At 38.0% G+C, this 26,884-nt stretch overlaps 1 protein-coding gene across 6 annotated transcripts in view; it reads right to left on the reverse strand.

Annotated features, from left to right (window-relative positions):
- The window catches only part of YAF2 (YY1 associated factor 2), a 79,810-nt gene extending 57,583 nt beyond the window's left edge, over positions 1-22,227 (reverse strand). For 3 of the 6 annotated variants that reach the window (XR_014314498.1, XR_014314499.1, XR_014314500.1), the window contains exons 1-3: positions 22,014-22,207; positions 21,468-21,593; positions 19,334-19,712 (exon numbers count right to left, since the gene is read on the reverse strand). Coding sequence is in view for 3 of the 6 variants with exons in the window: in XM_082742261.1 (XP_082598387.1) it covers positions 21,468-21,593; positions 22,014-22,039 (152 nt within the window). In the remaining 3 variants the exon portion in view is untranslated. Of the gene's footprint in view, positions 1-19,333; positions 19,713-21,467; positions 21,594-22,013 lie in introns of all 6 variants that reach the window. The other 3 variants (XM_082742261.1, XM_082742262.1, XM_082742263.1) reach the window with 2 other exon arrangements.
- Positions 22,228-26,884: the final 4,657 nt, after the last annotated feature.

Below are 26,884 nucleotides of genomic sequence, written 5' to 3' on the forward strand. Positions count from 1 at the left end.
GCCTCCGCCCTCAGCTTAGGTCATGATCCCAGAGTCCTGGGATCCAGCCCTGCACTGGGCTCTCTGCTCAACAGGGAGCCTGCTTTCCCTCCTCTCTCTCTGCCTGCCTCTCTGCCTACTTGTGATCTCTGTCAAATAAATAAATAAAATCTTTAAAAATAAATAAATAAAACAAACAAGCAAACAGACATTTGGAAACAATGCCCAGAATCTCACTATGTATCAAACTGTTGACATAACCACCCAGAAATGGTTTTCAAATAATTCTACATATCTTTAGAGGGATATAGTCTAAGGACTAAAAGAAATACATAAAGAAATTCTAAACTTATTTATTTTGGCACAATTATTTTGAAAACATTTTCTTTATACTGCAAGATAAACAAAGTACTTTATGTTACTAATTAGGAATCACAACTTAACAGCATAAAAGCCATAAGAACATGTTAATATTAAAACTGAATTCCAGGGGTGCCTGGGTGGCTCAGTGGATTAAAGCCTCTGCCTTCTGCTCAGGTCATGATCCCAGGGTCCTGGGATAGAGCCCCGCATCAGGCTCTCTGCTCAGCAGGGAGCCTGCTTCCTTACCCCTTTCGCTCTGCCTGCCTCTCCGCCTACTTGTGATCTTTGCCTGTCAAATAAATAAAATAAAATCTTTGAAAAAAAAAAAAAAAACTGAATTCCAAATACCGCTATACATTTGTGATTTTTTTTAGAAATACATATAATTTGGAAATAGCTAATGAAATATTTCAGGCAGCAGTTAATAAATCACTATTATTATCACACCAATATATAAATTATTATCTAATACAATATAAAAATTACATCTGCTAATACTACAAAACTAAACTAATTAATAGCATAATCACACCAATGTTCAGATTATATCTTGCTAATACTACAAAACCAGTTATTACATTAGACTTACTTTACTAAAGGAAGCTACATGACTTCAAAAGTTGCCAGAAACATTTATACAAATTGCTTTCCATGTTGAAATACCTGATTTTTATAAGCTAGAATTTTACAACTGTTGACACATCCTAAAATGAAAATACAAGAAAAACAGTATTTATTTATGATTTTGACTGACATTTGATGGTAAAGGTACTAATACTCAAATTGTTTGGAAGCTAAAGGGGAAGGATGATAGTAGCGAAGATCTATCTCCCTAGAACCCCTGTTTTGGACAGAAGAATTTTTTTTTAAGATTTTATTTATTTATTTGACAGAGAGAGGGCATGCACTAGCGGGGGAGCAGCAGAGGCAAAGGGAGAGGCAGGCTCCCCAGTGAGCAGGGAGCCGGATGTGGGACTTGATCCCAGGACCCTGAGATAGAAGGCAGACACTTTACCAACTGAGCCATCTAGGCACCCTACTGACTCATTTCTAAGGAAGAGAATTTAGCAGAGTAACAGGATATCACACCAAAATTAGTTTATAAAAAGACTGGCTTTCACTTGGGGGGCTCTCGCTCAGATACCTTGCTTTGGAGTAAACAAGCTGCCATACTGTGAGCAGCCCCATGGAGAAGCCCATGAGGCCAAGAAACTGAGGTCTCTGGCCAACAGCCAGAGTCCTGAGGCCTGCTGACAGCCACATGAGTAACCTGGAAGCAGGTGTTCTAAGTTCTGATAAACACATGAATAAGTTTGGAAATGGATCCTCCCTCAGTTAAGCTTGAGACCCTGAGCCAGAATCACCTGATAGGCTGCTTCCAAATTCTCGACTCAAAAAAAAGGGGGGGTGAGGGGATAAGATATTGATTTTGGGGTAATCTGTTATATAGTACACAAATAGATAACTAATATAGAAAGCTTTACATAAGTAATTAGTATTAAGCTAAAAGTGATAAATCAAAAGCCAATTAGCTGTCTAAATGGGAACTAAGAAAAATAATACCTATGAATTGATGGATGGGGTCCCAATTTTGATCTGGTTCTTGGTTTTTAGGTCCAAAAATTCAACCTAAAGCTAAAAGCAGATACAATTCAATGACAGAATTCTATCAACCAATTTCACCAAACTGATTAATAAGTCAGAGTATTTCCTTCCCATTATCAACATATTCGGACAGGGCCAAAGCATTAACAGAGACTTGCATAATGCACAGACTAAGGGTACAGTAGCAGCCCTGAAACCAGTTACTGCGTCTACAAATTACTTTTTTTATTTGAATGATGTGAAGAACTAGTTAATATAATAATGACTACATTACCATGACCCCAGAATAAAGTATTCTAGTGACCATCAAATAGCATCTTACTTCGTACCACCTCTTATACTATGCTAAATATTAACCAACTCTCCACTGCTATAATGCTGTATGGTTTTTCTTTTACATCATTCTACTCATTCTTCCTAAGGATACCTTAATCACATTAATTGATCTTCAATAATATTTTGATCTTCCTAATTTAACAGATACCCCAGGTCCCTTAATTAAGCACATTTTATAAACTGTATCTTAAAATAGTATACTTCCATAGACAGTTAATATCATCTATTCTTTATAGCTTCTAGTCCAAGGAAACATTTTTCTAATCCTAGTCCAAAATGTTAGGAGCATCACATGTAATCCCTTATATACCAACTATAGTTAGTATCCAAGTTAACACACAAAAATAACAGCTAATGGTCCTCTCAATGACAACAATTATGCCAGCATGTCTAACCTTTCTTTACTCTGTAATTGTTTTCTCAACTTCTGATATTAAAATTAATCTGACCAAATTCTAAAACCTGTATTAGTTTTCAAAGCAATTCTTAATAACCATCTGTAAAACGTTTAAGTGCACATTTTCTGTATACAACTGATTTTATTAAAAAATGGCAAATTTTTCTAACATAAATTCCAATACAGTCTGAAGTCAACAGTGATAGTTTTCAAACTACTGCCTATATTCTAAATAATAACTTTGTTATTCAGCACTCATAAAATCTGAATCAACAACCACATCAAACCCAATATGCTCCACAGATAACTATTACTTTATGAACCCAACAGTTTTATGAAAAGTGCTGTGATTTGCTTGGTTAGCTGATCAATAGAGTGCTATGATTCATTCCTTCTGAAAACAGAAGAGCTTCTTTAAACCATACATGCTCCCCCGCACAATTATGCAATTACATTTACTTAGCACTTAAAAAATTCTTGGTACCAAGATGGACCCAATTATTTAAATTAGGTCTATTAATTTTTGTACCTATAATGAGGAGCTACCTGTAAAAGTACAGGCTTAATGATAGATTTTACTAAATAGTCAGAGCATTCTTCCTTGAGAAAGTTAGATTACTAACATAGTTTTGCTCATCTCCTGTCAGGACCTATCAATATTAACTTCCTCTATTTAATGTATAGATAGAACTACTGTAGCTTTCATGAAAAGCCTAGTACAAGCATTATGCATGATTATTATCTTGTTAAAACTTAAAAATTTTAACACCTATTAAAATAAACATTACACAGAATGCAAGGGAAAAATTAAGATTCTATCTGATGAAAGGCCATTTGACATGGCTCACCTTTTGACATCCTCTCCTTTTGAAAATCTCTTCCCTGTTTCTGTAACATTACACTCCCCTAGGTTTCTTTCTCCCTATTTCCCCTTCTCTAATTCTTTCCTTGTCTTGGTGGGACACTCTTCTTCTACCATCACAAAAACGTAGTGATGTTTCTCAAGTTTCTCATGCTATGCAGTCTGCTCTCTCCTTGATCTGTTTTGCCTACTCCAAAGCTTCAACTCGATCATGTATGCTGATGACTACCAAGTATATATTTATAGCCCTATTTTCCTTCATAAACTTAAGCCCCACATGGCCAATTGTCTCACAGATCTTCCCTCTCAGATTTCCCTCAGATACCTGAACTTCAACAAATCTGAAAGTGAAATACTATCTTTCCCCAAAACTGTCTATCCTCCTATTTCCTATGTCAATGAAAAACACATTTACAAAGCTGCTTACTTGAGCCAGACTCCTGGGATTCATCTTTGATTCTTCCCTCTATACAACCCAACTTCCTACCTCCCAGAACCATATCCAGCCACTCATCAAATCCTATAAATTTTCTTCTAAATATATCTAGAATCTATGCATTTCTGTCTCCCACTGGCATTGTCCTTGTTCAGGACTACTATCTCTTGGGTAAACTATTGTAATGGCTTCCACTAAATGGTTTCTCTACCTCTAGTTCAGATTCAACAAACAAGCAAGCATGACATATGAATAAAATGCTATTGGTTGTGGTTTAAACAATATATTATACTGATGGCAAAAGAAAACATTTTTTAAACTGTTGAAAAAGTTGAGTAAGAAGATAACTTTGAATAATACAAGTTCTTTTGTCAAGTAAAATGGGCATAATAAAACATATTCTATCCAACTCACAGACTCCTGAAATAAAATGATATAATATAAATGTTCCTTAGAAAACAAGAAGTGGAAAACAGCTTAAAGCAGCAATCAGATAAATGATAAAGAGCCTCTGCAGTCAAGCATTATCAATACCTATGCAAGACATAGTGACAGGCACTGGGAATTTTTATTAATATAACTTAAAATTATTAACTAAAAACTATGCTAATTTCCTTACATCATTTATCACACTGAATCATCACCATAAAGCCATACGGTTATAGGGCTATAAATGGCAAGGTGGAGACTTAAGCTGAAATGTGATTCCAGGACAAATGATACTGCTCTCCAAGAGATTACAATCCTGGAAAGAAGAAAGAAACAGAAACAAAATGATTTCAATATACTATGTAATTACAATCATCACATTTTTGCATAGAATGCTTCAAGAGTAACTGAAAGGACATTCATTCTGGCCTAGAGATAAAGAAATGTTTCTTGAGAGATGATACCTGAGCACTCATAAAAATTAAAGAGGGGCACCTGAGCAGCTCAATGGGTTCAAGTTTCTGCCTTAGGGACGCCTGGGTAGCTCAGTGGATTAAGCCGCTGCCTTCGGCTCAGGTCATGATCTCAGGGTCCTGGGATTGAGTCCCGCATTGGGCTCTCTGCTCAGCGGGGAGCCTGCTTCCCCATCTCTCTCTGCCTGCCTCTCTGCCTACTTGTGATCTCTCTCTCTGTCAAAGAAATAAATAAAGTCTTAAAAAAAAAAAAAAAGACTTGTAAACATACTATTAAAAAAAAAAAAAGCCTCTGCCTTAGGCTCAGGTCATGATCCCAGGGTCCTCTGACCAAGTCCCGCATCGCTCTCTGCTTCCCTTCCTCTCTCTCTGCCTGCCTCTCTGCCTAATTGTGATCTCTGTCAAATAAGTAAATAAAATCTTAAAAAAAAATTAAGAAAGAAACTGTGAAGGACTGTAGAGTGCAAGGTAGAAGAAACAGCATAATATACCAGAAGATAAAAGTGGCCTAAAAAGACAATCAACAGGCTTTCTGACAATTCAATCCTGGAAACAGATTTATTCTTTAACTATGGCAAACTATGTTAAAAAAAATGCTGTTTTTAACTGTTCAATTCTTAAGTCTATAGACACTGCTTACCACTATTGTACTACTAAAGTGCTTTTGATTTTATTATTTTTTAAAATATTTTATTTATTTATTTGACAGAGAGACACAGCGAGAGAGGGAACACAAGCAGGGGGAGTAGGAGAGTAAGAAGCAGGCTTCCCGCTGAGCAGGGAACCCCATGCATTGCTGGATCCCAGGACCCTGGGATCATGACCTGAGCTGAAAGCACATACTTAACGAATGAGCCACCCAGGCACCCCTAAAGTTAAAACTTTTACTGGTAAGCCCCAATGTTTCTGCGACAAGCCACACTAAGTTACTAGGACACACACACACACCCCCTGCAGGCACAAACAGGGTAGGAAACAAGAAGAGGGGGAGGTAGGGGGAGAGGTAGGTGAAATTCTCCCTGAAGCAATTTCTGGAAATGTTATCTTTTAGTAGAAAACACTTGTTTTTATGCTCTGGTTTTGTTAGAGCATACCTGAACCCACATGCTTGACAAAGGGGACTGTTACACACTTAAATTATATCACCATTCATGTATTTGATTGTTTAAGCTAACATTTATTGAAGACTTACTATATGCTAGGCACTCTGTTAAGTACTTTATAAGAATTATCTCAATTAATCTTCACAACTCTATGAGGTAGGTGCTATTATCAAGTCCACTGTATAAACATAGTAACTGAGACTCAAAAAGTTGATTAACTTTCACAAGATCACACAGGCAGTAAGTGGTGGGTAGGACAAATATTTAAACCGAAACCATCAAGCTCCAGAGTCCAAAGTCTTCACCACTATAGCACTATAGTACTTAATGGCAGGAAACCCTGAAATACATATATATATATATATATATATATATATGGTTTTTTTGTGCGGTTTTTTTGTTTTGTTTTGTTTTGTTTTGCTTTGCTTTCCACTATGCTGAATACACATAAAAAATTTTAAAAGAGGTAACTGTATGGCTCAGTCAGTTAAGCATCTGCCTTTGGCTTGGACCATGATCCCAGGGTCCTGAGATGGTACCCTGCATCAGGCTCCCTGCTCGGTGGGAAGCCTGCTTCTCCCTCTCCCTCTGCTTGTTGCTACTCCCTGCTTGTACTCTCTCTGCCAAATAAATAAAATCTGGAAAGAGGGAGGAATAAAAGGCTTTTCAAGGAAGAAAGTTTCAAATTCACCCATCACTACACTAAACTTATTAGCTCATCTTTGAAATGTGAGGATAAGCAGTCCAGTTACAATTAACCTAGCCTTGTGCTGAACAGAAGAATTTAGTTGTAGAAGACTAAATGGATGGAAGAGGGCAGTGGTTTTTTAAAGAAAAAATGTTCTGATAGCAAAATATCTTTCAAAAATAAAAATTAAAAGAAATCCCAATAAATAAAGTGTATAAAAGCACAGATGATGTGGCTGAAGTGGAGTGTGGGAGCATGAAGCCCAACTTGCTTGCTCCCAGTGACAAGCAGTGAGATAATTTCATAAGACTTCAGGGCTCCAATCAACACAATTAAAAACTTTTGAGCTCTCCTGAGGGAAGGCTAGCTCACTTCCACTCCCAAGAAACCTCTTACTTGATTCTAACTGGCAAACACATCTTCTCTACTCACTTACTTCCTGATACCTGCCCTCTCAAAGGTTCCCAAAGTCAAGCCTGAATGAGCTGTATGGGAGAACGACGTATGGCTGTGTACGGATATCAGAAACAGGGATAAGAAGGAGGAAGTGTTAACAGAGAAGGCACTTTTGAACATAAGAGTTCATGAGGGAAGTGTTGGCCAGAGAGGAGGCATCATAAACAGACACACCCATCCTTACACCCATACATGCAGGTACATGCCTACACACACATGCACCCCCAAAAGAGTAAAGACCTTTGGAAAATGCAGTTCAAATGTAATGAATATGTCAAAGCCTTGCCCACTTCACTAGCTTATCCTGAAAAAATCTAGAGCAGTGCTTCTCAAATTTTAATGTGCATATTGAATAATCTAGAGATCCTGCTGAAATGCAGGTTCTGACTCATAAATCCTTGGTGGGACCTGAGCTTCTATATTTTTTTCTTAAGGTTTTATTTATTTAAATAATCTCTACACCCATTGTGAGACTTGAACTCACAACCCTGAGGTCAAGAGTCAGACACTGAGTCAGATGGCACCCTGAGATTCTGCATTTCCAAAAGCTCCCAGGTGATGTCTATGCCAGTGGTATTTCGCCACCCTTCAGTAGCAAGGGTCTACAAAACAGTATGCCCCAACAAGTTCTGTATTATAGTAGAGAGGAAATAAAACAAACAAACAAACAAAAAACCAGTCAGGTGCGATTGAGAACTGCTCAACGAACTAAGCTAAAACAAGTTCTACTGGAGGACTTCTCAGAACTTTTAATTTATTAAACTCCAAAGATAGGATACACCATATTTTCCAAAATCTTGGCTTTTTTTTTTTCCCCCCCAAAAAGTATTCCCTAGGACGGGTGTTTGTGAAGCATACTGAAGGGCAGAAAGAATCAAGTCAAAGTGAGAGCTACCTTGGGAAGTCAGAGAACTCCCCTGATTTAGAAGTCTCCTCCTTTCTCCCATGTTAAAGAAAGACACCTCAACTTCCACTTTTAAATGCTAATATCCATGGAATTTAAGAAACAAACATGAACATAGAGGAAGGGAAGGAAAAATAAACTTAAGATAAAAACAGACAGGGAGGGTGCCTGTGTGGCTCAGTGGGTTAAACCTCCGCCTTCGGCTCAGGTCATGATCTCAGGGTCCTGGGATCACGCATCGGGCTCTCTGCTCAGCAGGGAGCCTGCTTCCTCCTCTCTCTCTGCCTGCCTCTCTGCCTGCTTGTGATCTCTGTCTGTCAAATAAATAAATAAATAAATCTTTTTTAAAAAATTTTTTAATTAACATAATTTATCATTTGTTGCAGGGCTACAGGTATGTGATTCATCAGTCTTACACAATTCACAGCACTCACCATACCACATACCATAAGAGACTCTTAACTCTAGAGAAAAAACTGTGGGTTGCTAGAGGGGAAGTAGATGGAGGAGGAGGGGTAATTAGGTGATTGGCATTAAGGAGGGCACTTAATGTAACAAGCAATGTATGTTACATGCAACTGATGAATCACCAACTTTACCCTGAACCTAATAATATACTGTATGTTCACTAAACTTAATATAAATAAACAAACACTAATATCCACGTTTAAAGAAAGGAAACACATTTTAGAAGTAGCTATCTCTGGCTGGAGAGATGACAGGCATTCCTATTTTCCTTCTATTTCTTTTTTTTTTTTTTTTAAGATTTTATTTATTTATTCAGAGAGACAACTAGAGAGGGAACACAAGCAGGGGGAGTGGGAGAACTCGCTTGCCATAGAGCAGGGAGCCTAAGGCGGGGCTAGATCCCAGAACCCTGGGATCATGACTTGAGTTGAAGGCAGGCGCTTAGCGACTGAGCTACCCAGGCACCCCCCCTTCAATTTCTTCAGTATCTTCAATGAACAAGTAATACTTTTATCATCAGAATGAGAGTTACTACCTTAAGAAAAAAATAACTATCCCCCCATACTCAGGTTCTTTATAGTTACACTTGAAACAATTACTTTATTCAGATTTACAGAACAGATAAAACAAAAAAGATTTTCTAGTAAAGGAAAAACTGTTGGTGGAGTGAAGAAAATAAAGGAATCAGAACCGCTCAGAATGCAAGCAAGCTAGGGAAAAAAAAAAGGCAACCTAGAAATGAATAATAGTGAGGAGACTTTGGGCACTGGGGAGACCAAAAATAAATAGCAAAAAAGGATGGAAAAAAAGATGATAGAAGACCAAAACAATTTTGCCTTCTCCGCAAATGTGCCTAGAGCTCTACTTTTTGAGCAATCACCTTGCTGGCATCAAATATAAGCTACCTGCTGCTGTTATAGGTTGATCGTCCCTAGTGCATCCTATGAAGTATGACAGTGTGCAGAAGAACCCTGATCAGACTACAAAACATGTAAAAATGAAGTGCTTTAACTCATGTCTAAAAATTGCCAGTGGACTGCACAAACTTTTTATTATTCACATACATTCATATACATACATGTAGTCAAATTGGTTATTAATTATACTATTAATGTCTTTTATTTTGTCGCCATAAAAGATGGAAATTACATTCATAGGGATTTTTCTTCTAAGTAATACTATGATATCAAAGAAGTCAGGATACACTGCAAAAAAAGTGTTACTATAAAAAACACCAAAATGAAGTTTGTTAACATTTGCACTTCAAAAATACTCATTATTTTGGGGGCTGTCATTTTGTTCTTCATTTCCTATACTGCTAGCCCAGTTTTAATATAAATTCTTATATTTGTTATAAGAAGGATTAATGTTAGAAATTATCAAGACATACAGCACTAGATCTCGGTATATGAAATCTATAAGAAGAAATCCTTAAGAAGTTACTTGCTAACAAATTTAAATGTTACCACAGCAAGGTAATTAAAAACGACTAGAAATCCAAATATCTGAATCTGACATTAACAAGCTATTGACTTTTAAACAGTTACAATCTTTCCAGGCCTGTTTTCTTACCTGCCAAGAGGATACTAGACTAGAGCCATGAGTTTGAACAAACAGAAAAGACCTCACCCAGCAAATTGCTATGCTTTACCTGGCAGTTCTCAGTATAGCAACAAGAAATCCGCTAAACTGAGCTCAAAATTCCAATCAGGAAGGATCTGCAAACAATGGTGGCCTCAACCTATTTCAAAAGTTTTAATACCAACATTTTTACCCCAAACCCCTCAAGATCTTTCCTCTGAAGACAATCTTCTCCCTCTACTACTAAGGTTTCAAGTTATAAAAACTAGCCTGTCTCAGGAAATGACTAAACAGCATGGAAGCTCTTGAAAGGTTTCTTCCAGCTCTAAAATTCTCAGTAATTCTGTAATTTCCCATAATTAACAATATTGCAAAATGGAGTGCCTACTGAATCTTCTAGATATTATCATAGATCATGTAACGGAAGTCAGAAATTTTAACAACCATGAAAGCCAATAAACAAAACATGGTCAGTATTCAGTAAATACTCGTTAAATAATTTTTAAAATCACAAGGACATATTTTACGTATTTGCAATACCACTAAAATTTCAAGCTATGAAAGATGATTTTTTAAGGAAAATGAAAATGTGTATTTTTAAAAAAACCTGTTTCATTAAATCTTGAATGAAAACTTAATACTCTACAAAATGCTAATCTTTCCATGGTATATATACACAATGGAATACTATGCAGCCATCAAAAGAAATGAAATTTTGCCATTTGCAACAACGTGAATGGAACTAGAGGGTATCATGCTTAGCGAAATAAGTCAATTGGAGAAAGACAACTATCATATGATCTCCCTGATATGAGGAAGTGGAGATGCAACATGGGGGGTTAAGGGGGTAGGAGAAGAATAAATGAAACAAGATGGGATTGGGAGGGAGACAAACCATAAGTGACTCCTAATCTCACAAAACAAACTGAGGGTTGCTGGGGGGAGGGGTGTTGAGAGAGGGGGGTGGGGTTATGGACACTGGGGAAGGTATGTGCTATGGTGAGTTCTGTGAAGTGTGTAAACTTGGCGATTCACAGACCTGTACCCCTGGGGATAAAAATATATTATATGTTTATAAAAATTAAAAAAAAAAAAAAGAACAAAAAAAATGCTAATCTTTCTACCAAAATATGCTGGTCCTCTAATATCTTAAAGAAAATAATAAGCAACGAAGTCTTTCACTCAAATAGAGTTTTATACATCTCTTTATGAAAGACAAAAGGATTAAAAAGATCAACTAGTAGTCAATCTTCATTTCACTCTAGGCTCTAACACAATTTGTGATTTGATGACCATCTTCCTCTCCTCCACATAAGGTGATCTGATCAGCAAATGGAAGGATATGTAGGAAAACATTCTGAACACAGAAAATCACCACCTGAATAAATAATGTAAAGATATTGCTTTCACTTAATTCCTACCCTCCAGAAACCACCAATAACAAAATTAATTTTACAGCAATACATTATAAATATTCTTTCAAATACATACCTTAATAGTAATGGCTACCATTTAGTGAGCCAATCTAATGAAGGCTTTTCAGAAATTAACTCATTTCATTTTCTCAACAATGCTTTAAAACAAAACAAAACAAAACAACTGAGTAGCACACTGAAAATCACTGCCATAAATATAATCAGTAAGATAGCTGGGAAAGATGTTAAATTCAGTTCCATTATAAAATTATTCTATTCTCAAAAAAGATGGTTTCTGGGATTATTAACTATTCAATATCTATACATACAACAATCTATACCATCCTACGTAAATTTGTTACAGGCAAATAATTTTAGTTCTCTGAAATCTTACTTCAATTATATGACAATTATCACCTTAAAAACAGCAGTTCCTTTTAAAAATATTCATATTTATATACACATAAACCTATACAGGAAGAAAAAAGAGGGTTTTACCTAATAGTGACATGGCAGCTTCATTTGGCTTAAATTTCTTACGAGAAAGCTAACTGATCAAACTGGAAATTGGCCATGATGTTAAAACACACTTAACCAAAAGGGCTTGACTCATAATGACTACAGCAATAACTGATTTCCTTCATTTTTTTTTTAAGATTTTATTTATTTATTTATTTGACAGACAGAGATCACAAGTAGGCAGAGAGGCAGGCAAAGAGAGGAGGAAGCAGGCTCCCCACTGAGCCGAGAGCCCAACACGGGGCTCAATCCCAGGACCCCGGGATCATGACCTGAGCCGAAGGCAGAGGCTGTAACCCACTGAGCCACCCAGGCGCCCCAACTGATTTCCTTCTTAACTTGAGCACAGGACTTCTCCAAAAACTAGGACTATGTTGGAAAATTAATTCTAAATTCCTTCTTCTTTTTACTCATTACCAAATACCATTTATCTATTTTTCCTAGAATTCAAACTCTCTTGAGTATGGAACTGGGTCTCATCCATGATTCTACAGTCCTAGCATAATTCCTGGCATATGGTATGTTTTCATGAGGCTTGGGCAGAATTCTAGAATTTTGTTCATGACCATTTACTTCTGATAATTCATACATGTATACAAGAGAGTTCTTTTTCCAAATGACTTACACAACCTGTATAAGAATTACTTCTTCAAAGCTTATATATTTTAAAAAGTTACAATTTTTCCTTTCTAGTATGTATACTCCTCTTTCAACGAACTTTTCCTGAACACCTATTATTTCCCAGGTACTTTGTCAAGTATCTTTGAAAAAGGTAACAAAAAGCTCATAGTTCCCTTAAACTCATCAAGAGAGTAAATGCATACATGTAGCACAACTCTAATATGCTAAATGATAAGACGATAAGCATCACAAACTGAGGTACTATTCAGATTCTAAAATGAGAATACGGCTACTCTCACAACTTTAACCAAAGAGCCACCCTCTTCTCTCTGGATAATTCGTCCTCTTAGAATATTCAGCTTCATGAGAAAGACAAAAATCAAGCCTAAATTTATAAAGAAATGCTAAAGCTTGATGAAGATCACAATCAGAGGTACATATAATGTATCCTTTGCACAAAAGACAAAGGAAGGCATGTTTTGGTTGGGTCACCTTTGCACAAAAGACAAAGGAAGGCATGTTTTGGTTGGGTCAAAGAGAACAGAGACATAAACTACATTTTGAAGAATAAGCAGTTACCTCGGTAGGCAAAACGGTAACAGAACTGTAAAAAATATCAGCAAGTAATCCTGTTAGTCTGACTCTGGACAACTAGAAATAGTAAAGAAGCACAAGATGAGGGAAAATTCCATTACTTCTTTAATGTCTGCCTAATTTCTACAGTTGTATAGGTGTCTGCTATTTTATATAATTGATTCATCTTTAAAAGTAACAAGTTCATAAGTAAAAGATTATCTCAATCATAAAAAGTAAAAATTAGTTCCATTTTAACTATAATTAAATTTAATTTGTTTGTTAACTTAAAATTGTAAATTCATCAAATGCAAAATCTGAATTCTAAACTATTTTTCAATTAAACAATCTCAAATATCACAAATCTATGTTTGGCATATTCTAGTTTGGACAAGCCCTCAATATCAACTATCTAACTTTTAAAACCACCCAGCAGAAAATCTAAAATTTAGTCAAGGAATAAAATATATTTCATAATATAGTGTACTCTTTCAGGACTTTAGTACTTTACTTCAGTCAAGAAATACTTCCCATTTTTAGCCATGCTACGCAAATTTCAAAAATCTGAACAAGACCTATATAGGTGTTGTGAGGTAAGAATAATAAGCAACTTTCTAAAATTATACCATAAAAATGCTAAGGTATTCATGCACATTATCATCCTTGAAATATGAAACTAATATATTGTTATATGTTAAAATAAAAATGGTAAAGTTAAAAATGTTTCAGAATTGAGATGCAAATTATTATTTTTTTACTTGCACACATACATGTTTTTTAAGTATATGACAAGAACAAATATAGTAACAGAAAAAAGTACATAAAAGAGATGCAATAGTTCTTTATGTTAATTCTTCAAAATAACCACATATTGTATTATAACATTACTATATTATAAAAATACTATTTCCATGTTTAAAGACAAAAGATATGAAGAGTCAGGGTCACTCATCTCAGTTACTAGTCTACTGTAAACACTTGCTTTGAACGAAATAATAGCAACAAAATACAAGACAAAAATGTGAAATATTTTTAAAAAGTAATGCTAAAATATATACCTACAAATTATAAACAAAATAGTCTGATAACATTTACACAGTCCTAAAAGTTATTGGGGGGTGCCTGTGTGGCTTAGTCAGAAGAAGGTGTGACTCTTGATCCCAGGGTCCTGAGTTCAAGCCCCACGCTAGGTATAGAGATTACTCAAAATAAATAAATAAACTTTAAAAAAAAAGTTATTGGAAAAGCAATGCTAGGTGTCAAATAGCAAGAGTAAAATTTAAAGGAATGTTGGCTGAAAAAGTTTAAGTGCCTATAATATTCCAACTACTTTTCTAGCTTCTGGTGATACCAAAGAGGGTAAAACTGCCCAGGAAGGCAGATAAACATCTAGATGATACTACTACAACATGGTGATTCTCTAGGAATAATTACATATACATTTACATAGACTGAATCAATAAAAGAGTTGGGGTGAGGAGGCTATAACCCAAAAAAATTTCAGAAGGGCCATTTGATGAAAACACTTCAGTGCTGATCGAGCATTAGATTGGTTGGGATTTGCAGCAAGAAACAAAGGTAGGAAGACAGTTCAGAGATAAATAATATAGCTTTGAATACCACCCTCAGGATCTCAACCTTTAGTCAATGAAGAGATCTTTATTCACTGGAGAGATGTCTCTCACTTTTTTTTTTTTTTTTAAAATAAAGGGACCTGCATAGTCACATAGTTTCAAAAAACATACTGAAGATAATGTTACCAGCATTGTGGAGAAGAGACCAATTTGTCATAATTCATGAGAGAAATGACATAGGCTTCTAAACTACAGCAACATAAACTAGAAAAAGGACAGATATGAGAGACAATCCAAAGACAGGGCATGGGAGATGATAAATTAGAATCAAAGTTGAGACAATGACAGTTTCTGGCTTAGATGCCAGAAAGTTTATGCCACGTACAAAGTGAAGTATATAGAGAAGAAGCCAGCTTTCAGTGTGTAGAAATTGATTTCAGAGATATACAAGGAAAACTAGGAATAAGTTGTGTTAGAGACATCAAAAAGGGAGAATTTCAATTAAAAAAAAAAAGGGCTACCAACATCAAATACTATGGAGGTGACATGGAAAGAAGAGTGAGATAGGCCACTGAGTTTAACAAGTAGGTCACTAGGTTATCAGGGAGATCTTACTCAACAAAGGATAAATGAAAGGAAAAGAATCTCTGCTGAAAAAAATCTGCTGGACTGTAGAAAACTAAGCTAGCAAGCCCTATACCAGCAGTTCATAAACTTTTTGGTCTCAGGCTCTCTGTACAACTCTCAAAGTTAAAAAAGCTTTTGTTTATGTAAGCCTTATCTAGCAAGAAATAAATTACTATATTAGAAATAAAAACAACTAAAATTTTAATATATAGTAGTTCATTAAAAAATAAAAAACACATTTTAATATAAATATTTTTATTTTAAAAACCTGTATTTTCCAAAACAATAGTAATTCTGTGTAAAGAGTAGTACTCGCATACTTTTGCAAACCTCTAATATCTGGCTTAACAGAAGACATCTGGAATGTCATATCTACTTCTGCATTCAATTTGTTGTAGTAGGTTGGTTCAGTTAAAGAATATGAGGGAAATGTGGACTCCTACAAGTAGGTAGTTGAATAGGGAGGAGTATTTTAATAGCCTATTTCTGAAAACACACAAGTAGTTATTTCTCAAAGGTTAATTGCAATGTGACATGTAAAACCACAACAACAAACTTTTCATGGTAGACCCTTAAAATCTATTCATTATTTTGTACTTTAAATGGATTATCTAGCATGGTTTTGTAACATCATACATTATTAGAAAATACTGGTTCACGGAGTTATGCAAATCTTCCAAATATCAACAAATTTCATGATAAATTATCATATTACGTTCATTGGTATCACCACCTACTTCATCTTTAAAATACTAGGAACTATCACAGTTACACATTTTCAAAAACTCTAGTTTTCACTTGAAAGTTCAATTTTTATGATTGGAAACAAATACTATCTATTGTTTTCCTCGATGTGACAGATTCACTATGTTCATTTTCAGGAAAATATGGGCTATGTACCTGAGTCTGAATTCCCATAGTTTGCCAGGCATTCCTTCAAGTAAAAATGGTGTTCTATGAAAAAAGCAGCTAATTCTGCTTGCAGCTCAAACAAGTACACAAATGCTTTCCCTTGAATCAACCACTATATTCTGGTATGCAACAGAAGTACTTTACTTGTAACTTCCCAGTTCATCAAACAATATTAAAAAAGACATGAAACTTCCTAAAATTAGTAACTTTTACTGCTTCATCAACAGAATACATTCTTAAGTGAAATTAGTGTTATTTTTACTTCACATGCATAGTGGTAAATAAGATAGCGATTTGTTACCACTGCTTTCATTCATGCTAAGGGCCCAGCAGTTTTACCCACCCTTGCCTTTGTACCACCATTGCAGTGTTGACACAGGAAAAAAGGCAAGTAACATTTTAACATGATTATGAAAACAGTTCAGACCTTACAGACTCCCTTAAATGGGTTTCAGGGATCCCCAGGGTTCCTCAGATCATACTTTTTGAAAACCATTAATCCAACTGCTAATCAATTTAGGAATTTCTCTGTAAATAATGAATTCCTGGGTGCCTGGATGGGTCAGCGTTAAGTTCAGGTCATGATCTCAGGGCCTGGGATCAAGTCCCGCATCTGGCTCCCTGCTCAGCTGGAAGCCTGCTTCTCCCTCTTCCATTCCCTCTGCTTTTGTTGCCTCTCTCACTGTAAAGTAATAAAATCTTAAAAAAAAAAAAAAAAAAAAAACGAATTCCTGTGATTACTCTAACCCAAGATAGAAAGAGAAAAACCAACCAACCAAGCACCTAGAATAAAGAATCTCTAAACAACAGCTGTGTAGTAGCTGGAAAGTCTCCTCAGACAGGTAAGGAAGATTGGGGAACTCTGCATTTCTGAAAAACAAACGGACCTAGATGGCCCTCGATTTTTTTCTCCCATTCCTACATCAAGAGTAGGAGAATCTGCAGGAAACCTCAAATTAGAAGACAAAAAGCAACTATGATAACAATAATACTGAAAATATTTTTTATCAAATAGTTGGGGTTTTTTTTTTTTTTAGATTTCTTCAAAATGTAAATCTTAAACAATTTAATTCCATTTTACAGAAGCTGAAATAAGGTACCTTTTTACCAACAGTCAGATCCTAAATACTACTGTGTTCAGTTACAAATATGATTTTAAAAAATTTTTAACGTATTTTTTAAAGATTTTATTTACTCATGTGTGCATTCGCACACAAGCAGGCTCCCTGCCAAACAGGCAGCCTGATGTGGGGCTCAATCCCAGGACCCTGGAATCACGACCTGAGCAAAAGGCAGATGCCCAGCAGACTGAGCCACCCAGGTGTCCAAATACTACTTTTTTAAAATGAGAAAATCTCAACCTCTTTGACGTATACATGAAGATTTACTAATACTACTGCATGTATGGTATTTGATACTATTCAAGGTATTTCTGAAAAATCATAAAATTTTACAAAGGAAACAAAGAAACATCTATTTGCTCACCATTGTATGCCCAATACCTAGCTCAACCCTTATATAAATTAAGATGTTCAGTGAACACTGCTGAACGTTGAAGTAGTTGAAATGGTTAAGAACACAGGTGGCCTTTCTTCCATGTGAAATCTTTTTCATTGTTCTCTAAAACAACATCTCTAAAAAACCTAAGGGAACTGTTGCAACTTAACTGGAGAAAATAAACATTACCTGTTATACTTTAAATTACACCTGAAAAGCCCACTATAGACTAGGTGTTTTATATGTTCTCATTGAGATCACATTTCAAAATCAAAAATTTGCTTCATCATTCTCATTTTTAAATTATCTCCCACCTGTAATTTCCATACCTATAAGAAGTGGCAGTTAAGACACCATTTTAACTCAATCATTATACATTGATTATACTACCCTTATTCACACTATAGTAAATTTTCTTTGATGATTTAGAATGGTTTTTAATTTCCTAACATTTCTGAGGTTTATATGTGAGACATTTCTTTCTATATAAAAACTTGAGATAAAAAGATGAAGGAGGCTGTATAGTACCTTTGATAGTAATTTGTCACCGTAGCTTTTTCTTTTTTAAATGTTTCCTGTCAGTATGACATTTATCATTGCTTCCCTCAAAAGAGCACAAAGTAGAAAACTTCAGGTACTTGAACTATCTAGTTATTTAGATTCTGGATAAAAAAAGAGATTAATCAAATTTAAACTACTTAAGGCCAGCAAGCACAAACTGAAATTTAATCATAGAAATGGCATTAGTTTAAAGAATATAACTGATCAATTTAGAAACTGAAGCTACTTCAAATCATGTTTTATTTTAAAATGCTACTATGAATATGACCTCATTTCATTGCATAATTATTCTGCAGAAAATCGTGACCTACCAAGGATATAGCCAAAAAAAAGGGGGGGGGTGTCTTCTGTTGGAATACAAAGGATTTGAACTCAATATTCCTTAAAGACAAAACTGTTAGTAGACTTTGGAAGGAAATCATGGGCTCCATCTTCTCTGGAGATTTAAAAAGAAAAGACGTTTCAAATGTCTGGAATGGCTGAGACTTGGCCTCACATGTGGCGACTTCCAGACAAAATCAGTTCAAAGGTCAGTGTGACCCAAGCAATTCAAGTCCCTTAGGTCAGTCACACAAACAAGTCATTAGCAAACTACATCTCCTGCTCAGCCGCTATCCAGGCCCTGCTTTGAGAATCACCAACCTTACACATGAAATTACCCTAACTGCTAATTAACATGTCAGTTGTATAGAATTATTTCTTCCAGCTCCTAAAACTTTTGCTTCTCACTAGTGTTCTGTGGTGAAGTCAATCTGTCCTATTAACAATGCCTTGTTCCCATATTCTATCCAAACATGGATTCCACTCTGAATTGCAGAAACAGTGGCAGGAAAATAACAGATAACACAGAAATTAGAGCTCTTAGGTTTAACTTAGGGCCAAAAATCAAAAAAGAAGAGACAATTCAAAGAGAAGAAGGAAGAAGCTAAGAGGGTCGTACTGTAGAACACTTACTTTTAGGAACAGAGTGTCCCTTAGACTTCTGGTGAGTTGCCCAGAGCCTCTTCAGTTTCAATCCAAATGACAATGCTTCTCTGAGTCCTCCTCAAGTAATGTTTCCACCACTAAAAATTGGATCTACAAGAGCTCAGATGTACTGGTAAAAAAATATCAGGGGCCCCAATGTGGGCCTCAAGCCTCTTTTAAACTAGGCCCACTTCTCTGTCCTGGGCCAACTCCCCTGTGCACTCTATTCCTTCTTCTTCCAGGTGCCAGGTATTCAGCCTGTTTCTTCTCTTCTGAGCTGCCACCACCTACTCTATTTCTTAGGGTTCCTCTAACCCCAAGACTGGCTGTGGAGTAGGACAACAGCTTCCCCCCTTCCTTGCTGTCCCTGCAAATAAACATATAGGCTCTTCTAGTTTCAGTATTTTTTCTAATGGCTACAAGAAAATAGAGAGGGAACAACAAAAAGCAACAACATCGAACCAGAGATTAAGATGTAATAATTATCTCCACTTTAAAGTTCCTGCCTCCAAAAACCATTTTCTAAAAATTGTTGGGAGTGTTTTAAGAAGTACAAAGTACTAACACAGATATACAAACATATTCTCAACCAAATCCAACCTTATATAAAGATATACTCCACTTTTCAGAACACTTAAATCACGGGTCCAAAAATAGTTGCCACACTCACTTCAGCAAATAAGTGCTTTTCTTTCTTTTTAGAATGGTCTATTATATTCCCTTGGATTTAGAAGATGTCTTAAATTCTGCTTCTTAAAGGATATCATGAAAAATGCTCAATACATTTTATCCAAAGTAAACAAAAATTAATGTAAAAAAAGCATATTATGATCCACAAAAAGGTATGTCAAAAGCAGCTAGCTTAATTAAACAAATCTTAAAATTTGAATTATTGCCAGTCACTTTTCTCTACATTTTAAAATTTTAATAAATTGTTGTAAATGGTGTTTAAAAATCTGGATATCTCATTTTTAGAAATCTAACTTCTACAGAATATATAAATCTCATGTCAATATTGAGTAGCCCTTTTTTAAAAGCAACAGTATATCACATCAGTCTAGGTACACTATTGTGAGAGCATAGTTTCTAACAGACTTTCCAATATCAAAATACATTATATCTAAATATTAGGCTATACATATGACTTTCATATCAGATTGGAGGTGGGAGGACAGAAATGGATGAACTGATTTTTGTTTTAAATAAACTGAATAAATTTCAAAAATAAAACTTAAACTCCCCCCCAAAATATGTATTAGGCTATAAATCACATGATTATAACAAATTAAAGGCTACTTTCCTATAAAGGCAAAGGAACTCTGTAACCAAGTGTTGGCAGATCAAGAATGTCAGACTTTGAATTTCCTGTATGATTTTCTTTATCCACTTAATTCACTTAAGTGGTTTTTAAAAAAGACTGAGCTATTATAACATAAGCCTACAATAAAATACTGAAAATAGGCAGAGATCATTTCATCTCATTTGTATAGTCTAATAGATTGCCATTTAATCAAACTAAAAATATTCAGATACTTTCAGTGAAAATGTGTCCCTGTGACTGGGCTCACCTCCAACTATTTATAAAATCTTAGAAAATAAGAATAAAAGTACTAACCAAAATCCTGATCTGACCCTTCCAGACGTCTATATTTAAAAAAAGGAAGCTGAACCTATTGTATATTCTATAATCAGATACTTTTTTTTTTTTGAAGAACGAAATTAAATTATAAATTACATCTTCTGCTTCCACAGAGGATTTCATGGTTTTTCTTTGATTCCTACACACTAACACAACAATGCAGCCCACATTATTATACCCGGAATGGGGGGGGGGGGCATTATACCCAGCAGTACGAATTAAATCGCAGTAGCTAATGCCTCTCTTAAATAATTTATTCTCTCTTGGCAGCAAATAACGTTACGGCCTCTTCAATGACCCCTCACCGCAAACCATCGCTCGGGTCGCGATCAATCCGACCCAGTTCCTATCGCGGCCACCACCTCGGTCTCGCCTCCTCCCGCCGGGTCTGCGAGTGTCACGCGAGGGGGCGGCAGCCGCAGGGGCGTCCTCTGCGCCGCGACCCGGGCGGCCGGCGGCGCGCGGGGCAGGCCCGGGACTCACCGGGTGGAGGTGCCCTTCCGCACATCGCACATCATGCACTTGAAGGCCTCGGCGCTGTTCCGGAAGGTGCAGACGCTACAGTCCCAGTAACCCTCATCCGAGGACGGCTTCGGCTGCCGCTTCGGCCTGCAGGACACAACCCGGACACGACGCGGCGCGGGGTCACCAGCAGGCCGCGCCCGGCGCCCGGGCCCTGCGGCCGCCCCCGCCCCGCCCCCCGCCCCAATTCCGCGACCCCCGCCCCGCGGGCCCCCGGCGCACCGCGCTCCGGCTCGGAGTGGGAGGGAAGTCAGGAAGGGGGAGGGCGCGGCCGCAACCGCCGCCGCTCTGACACCCGGGGCTGCCGCTCCGGCCGCCGCCATCGCGGCTCCATTGTGGGGCGGCCGGCGCCGGCTCCTCACGCGGCAGCGCTAGCGCAGCAGCGGCGCCGGCGCCGCCCCCGGTCTGGCCCCGCTGCCCGGGCGGCAAGCGAGACGGCCGCCCGAAGCTCGGCGCGAGGGCCCCGCCGCCTGCACAGTCCGGGCCCGGGGGCCCGGGCGCTGTTACCTGGTCGGGCTCTTCTTGTCTCCCATGGCTTGGCTACAAACGCACGCCGAGAGTCGCCGCCGCGGCCGCTCTGTTTGTCAATAAGGAGGATAATAAGCCGGGCGGAAGCGGGCGGGGGAGGAGGGAGGAGGGGGCGGGGAAGGCCGCACCGCCGAGCTCGGGAGCCGCCGCCGGATCCCACGCAGCCTCCAGCTGTCGGGGAAACTCCTGCCTGGGCGCACGTGACCCGCGCCGGCCAACCAGCGGCGGCGCCGGAGACTTCAAACGCGGCCAGCGCGGCCCAGCACCCGCGGCGAGTTCGCGGGCGGACGGTGTGGGGGTGGCCGCTGCAGCCTCTCCGCCCGGTTCTCCGCGCTTCCCCACCGCCTCCCGGGCTGGCGGGAGTGCCCATCCGCTCCCGAGCCCCTCTGGCGGAGGATGCTCAGTCATCCCGCGGGAAGTGTGCTGCCAGGTGGGGCCGGCGATCGGAGGTCAGCCGGGCTCGGGAGGAGTGCCCGGCCGCGGTCTCCAGGTAGAACCGCTTTCCCGGCCTCGGGGGTCGGGGGTCCTTGGCTCCGCACACTCAGCCCGAGGGATACCTGGGGGAAGGCGGGAACCAATATTGAGCGCCATTGCTAGGTGCCTTAAAATACTGATTTTATACGCAAATCCCTACCGAGAAGGTATTGACGCCCTTAATTTAGAGGAAACGAAACCTAGACTCTAGAGGTTAGGTAACTTCTGCATTATATAACTAGAAGATGGCAAAGCCAGGAATTTAACCTTGGTTTTAATTCCAAATGCACTCTTTTGCACCCCCCCCCCCGCAAAGTACTCTATAGTGCTGCTTAAACACACACACACACACAAAAACTCATAAGCCCCCCCCTTTTTTTAAATAACGAGTTTACATATTCCCTGAATGCTATCTGTTGACTAAGAAAAGAACACTTATCTCCCAAGTCTTACTACCTCAACGTACCAGATGCCTCATCTCATACTAGACTCTGGCAATAACTTTCTGGTGGACCCAGAAGCTCCACCCACCCCCACCCCCAATCCATTCGGTAATATACAACCAGATTAAAAATAAAATACTGACATCAGGCTACCACTCTGACCCGGTATCTTGCTAATGCTCTCAGACACCATCGCTTGGCAATCAAGGATCCCACTTTATCCCTACCTCCCTATCCGACTCCCCATCAGAAAAGCTGCCTCCTACCAAACAGAGCAGATGAAACTCATGTATTCCTTTCCCGAAACTCTTTCTTCACCCACATGGCTGGTTTCTGCATAAAATATTTTCCTCTACTCTTAGCTTGTAGTGCTTCTACCCATATTCCTAGTTTCACAGCAAGTCCAAATTTCTGTAAAATAGTAATCTTAAAAACTGAAATAATCTTTTTTTAAAGATTTTTATTTATTTATTTGATAGAGATCACAAGTAGACAGAGAGAGAGGGAAGCAGGCTCCCTGCTGAGCAGAGGGCCCCATGTGGGGCTCCATTCCAGGACCCTGAGATCATGACCTGAGCGGAAGGCAGAGATTAACCCACCCAGGCGCCCCAAAACTGAAAGAATCTTAATGCACTATAAAGGAACTAGTAAAGTCAGAATTCCCAGGGTCTCAGCCCCTTCACTGATGGACCTTGGAAACTGTGCTTAAGCCCTTTAATTCTCAAATTCTTCATCTGCAAAATGGTATCTGTAATTATTATGAGGTTGTGTGATTAATAATAAAATAGCTAAAGTGTTTTAACCTTATATGCCAGGCGCTTTGTAAATCTCTTCACACGAATGCCTTACGTTTAAAGGACTCCAGGTATTATGCAAATATTCTCACCAACTTGCCTGTCCTTTAATTTAAAAGACAAGAAATTTAGGGGCCAGGTTAAATGGTTTTTCTTTAATGAAAAGGCCAGGATTGGAGCTCAGATATCTTATTTGTCTTTTACTAAACCATTGTTTCTGATTAAATTACCCCAATTTACAGGGGTCCCTGAACTCACTGCACCATCTGTACTATTTCAAAAAGTCACTTAGCCAGACTCCGACCTCAACTTGGAAACTATGAGAAATATGGTGGAGAAAAGCAAACAAGAGGAGATCTAAGACCTAGTCTTCAATCTTTCAGTAATACAATGGGTAAACTTAGGTAAATCACTTCCAGTTTTCCATCTGTAAAATAAAAGAGTTAAACCTATAACTTTAAGGTCCCTTCCAAGTCCAAGTCATTACCATGTTTTAAAATTCCTCAACCATATGGATAAGGAGACTGGCAGGAACCGGTCTACTTGCAAAAGTGATGGCAACAATGTATTTTTAAGTCAAAAGAAAACCAAATGGACACTTTAAAGCTCTCCAAATGGACACTTTAAAGCTCTCCCATGTTGTACTTCACCATTTCACTAGAATACAGCCTCCACCACTGGAAAGTAAACTCCTGAATGACATAATCAAGAAGGGCAGGAACTTTTATTTTTTTGTCTTTATCACTGCATGTCCAGCCCCTAGAGTAGTCTGACACGTAGTTGGTAGGCAATAAATATTCTGAAAATGAATACATTCACTTGTGTCCCAATTCTTGAGATATGTTTTCACACCAGGATTTATACCTGCTAAGCATATTGTGTGCAGAAGATGGCCAATCGGTGCTGAAATGTACAACACCCTTTCCAGCTGAACTTTACAACTCTGCAAAATATGGTAGCCCTTTTAGAAGAACTAGGAACCCAGTTTCAGTGGAGTACAAAAGCACGTACCCTTGCACTCCCATTTATTGGTGAGTCTTTTAGAAAAAAAACAAAAAATAAAAAAATAAAAAATAAAAACCTTCTTATAGCAGGCTTCCATGAAGAGAGTACTACAGAAGCTACTCCTAATTTACCCCAAAATCATACCTTTTTCCTACAGTGTTTCCTACTAATCTGGAATAGTGGCCAATGCAGAAGATTATCCACTAGAGTGACCCTGATTCTTTCCTGTTCAGGTGTCTTGTCAATACATTAAGTTCAATACTTTAGACATACAGTTCACTAGGGGGCACTTGTAAAATGACAAAAGCACTTTAACAAGTTTTAACAATTTAAGAATAAAGTGTTGGGATTTTCTAATTCTTTACTTTTTTAAAAATTAAAACAATTCCTAGGTCATTTATGTAGTGATACTCACTTTCATTCTGATAGGCTTCCTAGAATGCAGAGACTGAAAAAGTTATTGAAAATATACATGGGATCCTATGTACGGGTGAACAGTAATCTACTCTCTGTGAGGTAGATGAAGAGATTGAGAACCCATCTTAGATCAAGAGACTGATTGTGGGATCCCAGAAACCCCAGGCAGTTCTAATTAGCCCTGAGTTTCTAAAAAGAAGGCAAACACAATAATAAAACCTGTGTATTAAACTTTTCTGTGTAGTTATTTGGTCACAGGAGCTAATATCTGAAGACTTCTATGTGAGGGAAATGGTCTGAGAGAGAAATGAGCTACAAATCTTCCCTGACAGAACTAAGAATGAAGGGTAAGAATAATTAACTGCAATTGTAAAAACAATCACATTTTAAAAGATTGATTTTTTGGTTTTTGTTTAGTTGGTTGGTGTTTCATTTTTGTGAGGCGGAGATACCTTTTCTGATTTTGTTCATTATAAAAGTTATATGTTGGGCGCCTGGGTGGCTCAGTGGGTTAAGCCGCTGCCTTCGGCTCGGGTCGTGATCTCAGGGTCCTGGGATGGAGTCCCGCATTGGGCTCTCTGCTCGGCAGGGAGCCTGTTTCCTCCTCCTCTCTCTCTCTGCCTGCCTCTCTACCTACTTGTGATCTCTCTCCGTCAAATAAATAAATAAAATCTTTAAAAAAAATAAAAATAAAAATAAAAAATAAATAAAAGTTATATGTTACCACTCTCTTGGTTTCTAGGTACCAAAATAAAATACCACAGACTGGGTGGATTTAACGAAAGAAATTTATTTTCTCACAATTCTGGAAGCTACCGTGTGAAATCAGGGTGTCAGCAGTGTTGGTTTCTTCTGAGACCTCTCTCATTGGCTTGTTGATTGCCACAACCTCTCTGTGTGTGTCTTGTGTCCTAATCTCTTCTTATAAGGACAGTCGTAGTAGGTTAGGGCCTCCCCTAATGACCTAATTTTATCTTAATTACCTCTTTGAAGGTCCTATATCCAAACAGTCACATACTGAGATACCTAGTATCTCAGTGGATTAGGAATTCCAACATGAATTTGCAGGGGGCACTGCACAAATTAATCTCATAACAGCAGCATAAAGAGGTCAGCAAAGACTTTTTTTGACTTGACATTTCCAGTGTATTCCGACAACATTACTAGCACAGTTTCACAATCCTCATCTGAAAGTCTTAAGGCTGGATATATTTCATTAGTAAGACATTTGGGGATTTCTCAAAAGGCATTATAGGGCGCCTGGGAGGCTCAGTGGGTTAAGCCTCTGCCTTCGGCTCAGGTCATGATCTCAGGGTCCTGGGATCGAGGCCCACATGGGCTCTCTGCTCAGTGAGGAGCCTGCTTCTGCCTCTCTGCCTACTTGTGACCTCTCTCTTTCTCTCTCAAATAAATAAATAAAATCTTTAAAAAAAAAAGGCATTATAGTACAAATACTACATAATTATATAACCTTCCAAGTGGGTTCTCAAATAGTGCCCCATGACCAAATGCATTAATATTTCTGCAAAATATAGAAATATTCACACCACGTGGGAAAATAAAGTCCATAAATCATCTCACCTCAGTGCTACTCAGGTTTTACTGCTGAGTGATTACAGATCTTGTAAAATATGAAAATCTTTTCAGTTTTCAGTGCTTTTTGGATAAGAGGAGTATGGAAAAAGGATAGTGTATTTTAAGAACTTGAAGACAAAAT

Source organism: Mustela nivalis (genome assembly GCF_964662115.1).
Source record: "Mustela nivalis genome assembly, chromosome: 7".
NCBI classification, from domain to species: domain Eukaryota; kingdom Metazoa; phylum Chordata; class Mammalia; order Carnivora; family Mustelidae; genus Mustela; species Mustela nivalis.